Source organism: Leptosomus discolor, unplaced genomic scaffold, assembly GCF_034619465.1.
Source record: "Leptosomus discolor isolate bLepDis1 unplaced genomic scaffold, bLepDis1.hap2 HAP2_SCAFFOLD_35, whole genome shotgun sequence".
Classification (NCBI taxonomy): Eukaryota; Metazoa; Chordata; class Aves; order Leptosomiformes; family Leptosomidae; genus Leptosomus; species Leptosomus discolor.
In genome coordinates, this window is record NW_028237764.1 from 839,245 (window position 1) to 849,206 (window position 9,962).

The following is a 9,962-nucleotide window of genomic DNA, read 5'->3' on the forward strand; positions in this document are numbered from 1 at the left end:
TGATGTTCAGGGTGGCCTGTAGAGGTGTTCATCTGATGGGATGGAGTCATGTGCCACAGGGAGAGCTCAGTGTCTCTCTTCCTCCTCTCCATCTGGTGGATTTACTAGATCTTTACTGACTGCATTGGCAGTTGTCTCATGGTCAGCCCCATGTCGTGTGACACTATTCAGAGCAGCTACTCAAGTCAAAGTTCCAGTCCAGGCCCACAGAGCTATCTGAGATGCCAGGACTGGCACAGGAGTCACAGGTCCTACAGGAAAAGCAATTCTCATTCAGGGAGGGTGCGTGACAGACACCACTGATGGCACCTCAGAGAGCGGGATTTGGTGCCTTTGTGCCATCAGTGGTTACCATCAGTCAGAGGCATCAGTCAGCAGATGATACCAAAGAGGTAAGGTCCCAAGCACAGCAATGGCCCATATCAAAACTCAATTGAAACCCAAAAGGTAATTCAAGGACACCAAGACGTGCTGTTGCTACATCAGGAACAGTTGAAAAAGAAACAGAGATCCTACAGGACTACTCCTACATTAGGTAAGAATACATGTAGATAGATCTGGGATAGTCTATGTCCTCTTTGCTGCAGTTACCACCAGCAAGGTCTCCCAGGCCTTTGAGCTGTGAGGCAGGACTCTGGAGGAGAACAACCAGTGGCGGATGGGGATCAAGCCAGGGGTCCCTTAGCAAACCACACCCTTTCCAGTCCATGGGACTGGACATGTTGCATCCAAGGGTGCTGGTCAGCTCATGAGGATGACTAAACCCAGCCACCCCCAGCAGTGGGCATTCCCCATCTCCATGGCCTGCACGCAAGTTGGAAACATCTGTATCATCCCTGATATGCACAGAAGGGGCCTTCATTCCTGCTATGTTTCCAGTAAAACCCTCCTCCTCCTCCTCTACCTATTTTCTATTGCTGGACAGCCTTTTAAGGATTCGATAAAGCCATCAGCAATCTCTTTATTTCTCACTGACATCCGCCAACTCCCTGTCCCACACCTACACATGGCCAACGACTACTGCTCAGGGCCGCTTCCTCTTCAGAAGAGGCCTTGAGTGTTTTAGATCTTCCTGGTGATTTTTAGAATCTTCCTTGGTGCCTCTAGAGCTCATGGTGAGCTTTCTTAGACACAGCAGGGCCTTTTTGACCATGTCTTATGAAGTGATTGTCTGTTTGTGATCATCTGTGCAGGAGCAGTCCCAGAAAAGAACCAAATCAATCAAAACCGATACTGAGTGAAGTGTCGGTAGGAGCCAGGTGAGCTGCCCTCATGGCTGTGGCTTCCTGGCAAGGAGTCTGTCCTGAGAAGGGGATCCAGCCTCAGCCACGCTCTGAGAGGGAAACAGCAGTGTCTATGCCACCTGGTGACACAAAGGGTGGGTTTTACAAGGCCACCCTTCATCTGAACCGCTTCAGAGAGGGACTTGTGGATTGGGTATCACGCTGTGGATGGCAAATGCTGATTGCATTGGCATTACCCAGAGGGGCTACCCTGGTGCAGATGGCTCTGCTGCAGACATTGGTGTTTAGGCAGACGAATGCTGTTGTTGTTGGAGATAGTGAAATCACCCAAGCACTTGGAGGATAATTTGAGGATTGCCACCTCAGCGGCCCTTCAGTGAACTGGTTCCTGTTTGCCATTGTCTCCCTGTCGTGGTGCAGGGTGTGGTGTCAAAGGTACTGAGCAGAGGAGCACAATCCCTTCTTTTGGCTGCGCTCCTGCTCCTACAGCCCAGGAGGCTGTTGCCCGCCTTTGCTGCTGGCTCATGTTTTGCCTGATGATAATCAAGGACCACCAGGGCCATTTCCACAGAGCTGCTGCCGAGCCACATGGCTCCTGGCCTCTCTCCCTGCAGCCTGTAGTTCCCCTGCTCAGCCCTTGGGTCTCTTCAGAAGGCGTGTGTGAGATTCACTTCTTGCTTTCTCCAGTCATGGAGACCTTCCAACTGGACCAGAGTACCCCTACTATGGCACTGGCCTGGTCTGTCAACAGCCTCGGCCTCATCCCGTCTGCTCCAATGGGCTCCTAAGGGTTGGGCTGACCTTACCTAAGTAACCCCTGACTTGATCTCTGTCACTGTTGGATTGTTTCTGGGCTTCTGCCTCTTAGACACACAGAACTGGAAGACCTTGCTGGTGAAGACAAAGGCCAAAAGTGCCTCAGACCTCTCTACACCTACTCTGAGGAAATTCAGCAGTGGCCACACATTGTCTGCAGTTCTTCTTGAACTGTTCCTGAAGCAGTAACAGCTCATCATTGTGCCCTTGAATTGCCTTGCAAGTGTCAGCCTCACAGCAGCTCTGGCTTTTCTAAAACAAAAGGGAGTTCTGAATTCCTCCTTTTTTCGATCCTTGCATCCCCCTCTTGTAGGCTTCCTTTTTTTCTGTGCAGCTTCCCTGTGACTCTCCTGTTCCCCCAAGCTTCTCTCCTGACAGCTCTGCTTGTTGTCCTGACTCTTGGTGCGCACTCTCTCGTGCTTGAAAGACACTGTCCTTGAACACCAGCTAGACTGAGCATTGCTGCCCTTCTGTGCTGCTCACATGGGCTCCTGCCCTAAAATTCACAAGGCTTGGCAAAAGTCTGCTCCTCTGAGGTCTAACATCTACACTCTTCTATTCTCCTTCTGCTTAGGAGTGGAGACGCCATGCTTCCGTGGTCATGACAGGAAAGGTTTTCACACCCATGCCCAGCTCTTCCTTCTTTGAAAGCAGCAGATGCAGATGAGCGTCACCCTTGCTGACCAAGCTGGCAGCTGTGCTATAAACACCTGTGTCCCAAGCCCCTCCAGAGACCTCCAAGACTGTTTGCATGTTGTTGTGGTCCCCTTCCAGTGAATGCCAGGTAATTCAAGTCCACAAGGGGACTTAAATGGGTTCTCTGCCTCACACCATAATGTTCTGGAGTGGATGGTAGATGGCAGTGTGGAGAGGAAAGGAGGTGCCCACAAAGAGAGCAAAACCTGCTCTCCTCAGGGCCAGAGAGAAACAGAGCAGGGCTGTGCAATCTGAACAGGAGAGGGGTTTGTTGTCTGTTGTGTCTCTGCAGCCCCAAGGGCCTGTGGTGGAGGGGAAGCTGACCTCAGGAAGGAAAACATGAAGTTGAAAATGTCCTTGATGTGGACATCCTGTGACTCAGGCACACTGTGAAAAACATTCGGCTGATCCGTGATTGTATCATCGAGGGGACGGTTACACACTGGAGGAGAGAAGAACCAGCAGAGTTGGAGAAGGAATGTCCATGAGCGAAGACCCTGCTGCGATGAGCTTTGTACTCACACTCTGCCCGACATTTACTGGATAGAGACAGGACACCCCTGAGGTGATTTCAGGGGTGGGATTCAGTCACTGGCCCAAAGGCATTGACTCTGAGGTGCCCTGGGTGGTGCCTGTCACTCAGCTAGTCTGAATGGGGGCAGGATTCCTGGGTTGGAGCTGTGCTGTCCGTGCCAGGTGCCTGCAGTTGTGCTGGGGAGCCCTGGCACCTCCCATAGCACTATGGGCCTGTATGTGGATATTAAAATGAGGTTCAGCTGCCCCGAATTAGGGCAGGCAATGAAGGGATGCACAGGAGACAACTGCTGTTAGACTCGAAGGCCATAGAGAAAATAGAGCTGGTGGAGAAGAGAAAGAGAGAGACTTGGCTCTGCCTGTGCCACATGGCTCCGTTTGATCAGCTGAATACCTCTAGAGGATGCCCTGGACATAGGGAATAGTTACAGGTTCAGTGGTACTACCCACGGGCACCTTCTGTCTTTTAAGTTGGCCAACGGAATTTCCCACCAGCCTCTAAGGAGATGCCCCCAGATGTTGCCCTGTGCCTAGGAACTGCTCCATCAGAGCTTGCAGTCACCAGCATGCATCTTGGTCACCTCTGGCACCAAATGTGTCACCAAGTGTCTGTGCCTGAGCACCTTCCTCCTGCCCTCCATTTCCAGTAACGAGCAAGGGAGCTGAGACAAGGAGCTCACGTGCAGGAGCCTATCTTGTGCACGTCTGAACGGAGGCAAGAGGGATCCCCCCTCCTGTGGGTTTGTGGTGGGCATGGGATGGAGCTAACCCCTCTTTTAGCCCTGGGGACTACAGACCCAGGATGAGATGCCTCCCTTGAGACAGCTGAATCCCTTCCCTCAGGCCAGGTGAAGGAGATCCCTCCCTGTGTTTTAGAAGAATCCAGGAAGACCCACCGCTGAATCGTGAGGTCCAGACAGGCCCCCCTCACTTTCTAAACTTCCTCTCCAAGAGGAGTGTCGGTGCAGCTCGACCCAGCCTTAGCCCCCGACTGCAAAGAAGAGTTTGGAGCCTCGGTTCTAGCAGACACACGTGTTCCTGAGCTGCCTCCCCTCATGAGTGCCAGAAGGTCAACTGCCCCAAGGGTGTGTGTGGCTGTGGTGAATCCTGGAGAGTCCCTCCCGGGAAACCTTGCCGGCTGGGGTTAAAGCACAACCAACACAAACTCCAGAGGTCTATTCCAGTGCTGGACTCTTCCCCTGGTGATTGGGTTTTTTTATTCTTTATGTCAAGTTAGAAAGCATTAGACAACTACGTGGACGAGATCATAGGAGGGGAACATGACTTTCATGTCTTTTAACATTTTACAGCTGATTCCACACAGGGACACCGTAGATAGTCTGTGGGTTCCATCAAGCGATTTCTCAGCCTTGAGGGTAGCCATCTCTTCATCGATTGTTTCACCCTATGGGCCCCATTGACTACTGACCATCCTTTGATGATTTCCCTTTAACGTGTGGTTGGTCAGGCACAGCTTGAAGTAGCTACTGGCGTTAAGCTATAGAGGGACACTGAAGATGCTCTGGAGGACAAAGATGTCATGGTGGGGCATGGCATAATGGGAGGGCCTCAGGAGACCTTTCCCCTTCTTGAAGAGGATGAAAGCCAGGCTGGACACAGGGTTTTGTTGGAGCAAGTACGGGGTGCTCTATTCAGGCCACCATGTACCCCAGGGAGAGTTCTGGTACTATTTGGGACTCTTTTGCATACTCTGTAGTATCACTTTGTCCAGAGGAGTCTCTTCAAGGCAATTCTCACTTCCTTATTCCTCAGGCTATAGATGACAGGGTTAAACACGGGGGTCCCAACTGTGTAAAGCAGGACAAGGTATTTGTTGGTGCCTATGGAATCCCTTGACCATTGCTTTAAGTAGACGACTGTGGCCAAGCCGTAGCAGAGCGTCACCACCCAGAGATGGGAAGAGCAGGTGGAAAAGGCTTTGTGTCTGCCCAGAGCCAACGGTATTTTCAGAGTTTCCCTGGTAATTTTAACGTAAGACACAACTATGAAGGAGAAGGGAAGGACTCCGAATGCCAGGATGATGGTGTACAGCATCCCTTGGTTCCAGAAAGTGTCTGCACAGGCCAGTGCCAGCAGAGGGGGGAGGTCACAGAAAAAGTGGTGAAGGTGACGAGATGCACAGAAGGGCAAAGTGAACTCCTGGTGGGTCTGTCCTACTTGCACTGGTAAGACAGTCAGCCACGACCCCACCACCAGCCAGATGCAGAGACCCCTGCTCATGGTGAGGGTATAGTGCAGGGGGTCACAGAGGGCTGTGCAGAGGTCATGGGCCATAGCAACAAGGAGAAGGCACTCAATGCTGCCCCACAAAACCAGAAAATACAGCTGGGCAGCACAGCCAAGACCCTGAGGAGAAGGGCCTGGGCACTACGAGGGGTGCCATAGGAGCCGGTGGTACATGCTCACCGTGTGGAAGGCCAGCTGCAGGTGGGGCTGCAGAGATGGGGCTATGCTAGGGGGTGCGTGGCCACCCAGACAAGGGACCTGTAATCCCCCTTGGCTCAGCACTGCTGTGGCCACATCTGGATGACCAGAGTCTGGCTTTGGGGCTCCCTTGCCTGGAGGAATGGGGAGGAAAAGGAAAGCCTGCCGAGGAGATCTGCCAGGCTGGAGTTTGGAGCCTGTGCAGGGAGGAAGAAGGTTCTGGGCTTCTTTAGCCTGCTGAAGTGGAGGCTGAGGGCACTACAGGAGCAGCGTGCACCTGCTTGAAGGGTGGTTTCAGAGCTGATGGAGATTTTCTTGGTAGTGGGAAGAGAAGGAAACCTCCACAAAGTGCAGCTTGGAAGGTTTAGACTGGAGGGGAGAACAAAAGAAATGTCTCACAGAGGGTAGTCTTGCAGTGCAAGAGGTCCCCCAGAGGGCGTCTGTATCAGCCTATGGCTTTGTGTTTCAAGGAATGGCCAGCGAGAGTGGAGAGACACGAGAGAAGGTGGAGAAACGGTGGGGTGAGAGCTGGGTGGGAAAGCAAGCAGGGTGTGAACAGCCTGAAGGGAAAGAGGTGCAGGCTTGGGGCAGGGCAGGACAGCCTGCAGTAGAGATGGCCAAGGGCTGTAGCAAGGCTGAAAGGTCCAAGAGGCCTGAGGTCTTGGTCCTCTTGGCTAGAGCAGTTGCCTCTGCCAGCGAGGCTGGTGAGATGGAACTTGGAGGGTGTCAGGATGGGCCTTGGCAGGGCCTGAGGGTCAGGGCTTGGCCTTTCTGCTTCCTAAAGCAAAGCAAAGGGTTTTCTCAGCATTCCAGCCCCCTGCACAGGGCCTTGGCCTGCCTGCAAGCATGGCCTCCAGTGATCTGCTCTAAGGAGGCCCTGGGGAGGCTTTGTCAGTAAGGGCCCTCAGGGGGGCCAGTCAGGGCTTCAAGGGACTTCTGGGCTTTGCTTCTGACTTTGACTTCTGGAGAGGTTTCTTCAGGATTCTCTCAGTACCTGAGGGTCATGGAATGAGCCCCAAATGCCCTAATGAGCTGTTTACCTTGTCATTTTCTTCAGGTCTTCAAAACTTGCACAGATAACTGGAGCTATTTCATAGTGTAGTTCCGGAGGAAGTTTTCAAAGTGCAGCTAAGAAATTTTTTTGTTTTTTTTTTAAGGGTTACACCTTCTGGCTTTTCTTTCAGAGAAGGGGTTCAAGCAGCATTCTCCAAGTGCTAACGATCCCGAGGGTCTCCTCAGGAGATCTGGACTGGTCAGAAAGGCATTTTTTTGACGTCTGACACTGTATGGACAACCTTACTCCTCACCTCCCAAACCCCACAGTTTTCCTCATTGTCCCCTGGAACCTGCATCACTTTTGTGACATCAGCCTTCTCCCTTGCATTCTGCAGCTGGATGTTACAGCTCCATTGCATCATCTCCCGCCTGATCTCCTGACAGACCCGGCTGCACGCGGGCACAGAAGAACTTTCCTGATGTGTAGAGAACAGTGAGGCATGATGAAGTTTCATGAACAATAAAACACACTCTGCAAGCATATGCTCTGTCCGAGCTGTCTCTAATGAGCTTGAACTTCCTACAAGCGATAATCTGAGGAGAAATATCTACAGTAGGTGGATACAAGATAATTAGAAATAAAGACAATGAAAGAGTTGGCTAAGGACACAATCAGACTGTTGAAAGACAGGTAAGATTTTACTCCCTGAAGCTCAAAACAGCAGCATAGGTGAGAGGCATCTGAATGAGCAAAGATTAAGGGGAGGAGGAAACCAGAGACTAATGATCTGACCAGTCTGCATCTGAAAAGATGACTTCAGAAATGGTCATTGTATCCTGAACAGGTGCAAATATCTGAAAGATTAAAGAAATTAGATCCACCATAGAACAGGAAGAACAGTGTTAGTGAACTCACAGGGGAAGATGGATATTTCTTTGGAATATCCCTTTGGAAAGGTCATGGGAATGGCAGAGGTCTCTTCTGAGAGAGGACAAACATCCATCTTTGAAAGAGGCCGAAAGTGCATCCCAGGGAACCCCAGACTGTACAAGCTCACGCTGGGGAGGAGTGTGACATCAATGAGAGTCCTCATGGGTGACAGTTCTGAGCACCTGCGAGAGAGTGACTGTCAACATGGACTCTCCAAGGGTCACTCGTGCCTCACCAACCTGACAGCCTGCACTTGTGCACGAGGAGATAAAAAGTGGCTGCCATTTGCCTCAGCTTCAGCCCAACCCTTGCCATGGTCTCCCTCAATATTCTTCTACCCAAGTCAGGCCATTCCAGTCGGGACGGGTAGAGAAACATTAGGTTAAAACTGCATTAGGAAAAGCGATGCTGGCAGGTGGAGGGAGGTGACCCTTCCCCTCCACTCAGCACTGGTGAGGACACACCTGGAGTGCTGTGTCCAGTGCTGGGCTGCCCAGGGCGAGGAAGTTGCTGATCTACTAAAGCAAGTCCAGCAAAGGGCCACAGAGCTGGTTTAAGGGACTGGAGCAGCTTTCATAGGTGTTAAGGCTGAGAGTTGTGGGACTGTTCTGTCTGGAGAAGGAGGCTTGGAGGGATTTTATTAATGTATAGGAATACCTGATGGGAGGGCATGAAGACCAGGGAGCCAAACTTTTCTTGGTAGTTCCCAGTGACAAGGGGGTGATGGACACAGATATATAGACACGAAATTCTGTCTGAAACAGGTAAATGCTTTTTGACTGGAAGGGTGGTCAACAACTGGAACAGAGTGCCCCAGTGGATTGGTGGAGTCTCCATCAACCGACCTCGACCAGGTCTTCAGCAACCTGCTCCAGCTGGCCCTGCCTCAGCTGGGGTTTGGACTAAATGATTTCAGTGTCTTTAGATGACCATTGAATGTCCCTTCCAACCAAATCTATGAATGAATCTATGATTCTAAAAGCTCATTTTGATGAGGAGTGTGCCATCAATTAGAGTCCTCCTGGGTGATGTTCCTGGGCCCCTAAAAGAGAAGAATGTGTCCAAATGCAGGCAGTATGGACTTAGCAAGGATACATACTGGGACGTACGTGGGGAACACACAGACCTTTTCTGGGTCCTGTTCAATTTAATACCTGTATCCATGACCCAGAGGAGTCACCGTGTTTAACAAGAACAAATGTCAGATTCGACTCCTGGGATGAAAGAACACCAGTCATAAGTGTAGACTGGAAGAGGACTGGCTGGAGAGCAGCCCTGTAGAATGGGATCTGGGGGTGCTGGTTGACAGCAGGCTCAACAGGAGTCTCGAAGGTTCCCCATCAGCCAAGAGGGCAAACTAGATACTGGGGTGCATCAAACAAAGTAGAACCAGCCAGCCCAAAGACGGGATTATCCCACTCTGTTCAGCGTTGGTGTGGCCTCACCTTGAGCACTGTGTGCACTTCTGGGCCCCACAATTTTCAAGGATGTTAAGATACTTAAGGTGCTCAGAGGAGGCCAACAAAGCTGGTGGCAGGGCTAGAAGGCATGTCCTATGAGGAACGGCTAAGGAGAGTGGGTTTGTGTAACTTGGAAATAAAGAGGCTGAGGAGTGACCTCATTGCTCTCGACAGCTTCCTGAGATGGGGACATGGAGAGGGGGGGCTGAGCTCTCCTCCCTGATATCCTGTGACAGGGCATGTGGGAATGGTTCCAAGCTGCACCAGGAGAGGTTTAGACTGGACATTAGGAAGCATTTCTTTACCAAGAGGGTGGTCAAACCCTTCAACAGGCTTCCTAGAGAGGCGGTCAACACCCCAAGCCTGTCAGTGTTTAAGAGGCATTTGGACAATGCCCTTAAGGACATGATTTATCTTTTGGTGGCAAGTGGTCAGGCAGCCGGACTGGATGATGATTGTAGGCCCCTTCCAACTGAACCATTCTATTCTATAGACAAACCTGTACAGGATGGATCCCTCCAGCACCCAGGCTCTGACACTCAGTCTCCTCAGTATGAGCCCCTGAGGCTACAGTCCCATTCTAGGTGCTGGTACAGACCACCTCAGTCTCACATACACACCCACACGCAAACTCTGACGTCCAGTTACTCCCGTCTCTCAGTTGCTGGCACAAACGTCACAAGGCCTGTCTGATGCCCTGGTCCTGCTGCAGTTGCTGCACTCACACCCCTGTGCTCATAGATTCACACAGAGGAGAGACTCACTCACCCAGGAAAGAGTTGGAAGTAAAGTTTCACGAGAAGACAGAACAGGTTACACTGGTCGAGAGCCTCCCCTAAA

At 51.5% G+C, this 9,962-nt stretch overlaps 1 protein-coding gene across 1 annotated transcript; it reads right to left on the reverse strand.

The window, feature by feature from the left end:
- Positions 1-5,009: 5,009 nt before the first annotated feature.
- LOC147412911 (olfactory receptor 10AG1-like) lies at positions 5,010-5,585 on the reverse strand. Its single transcript, XM_086480787.1, has one exon. The coding sequence runs from the start codon at positions 5,583-5,585 to the stop codon at positions 5,010-5,012; it is 576 nt and encodes a 191-aa protein (XP_086336913.1).
- Between the last annotated feature and the right edge of the window lie 4,377 nt (positions 5,586-9,962).

Bases quoted from the DNA above. Each gene is read 5' to 3' on its own strand.
- LOC147412911 (XM_086480787.1), bottom strand. From the start codon at position 5,585: ATGGCCCATGACCTCTGCACAGCCCTCTGTGACCCCCTGCACTATACC.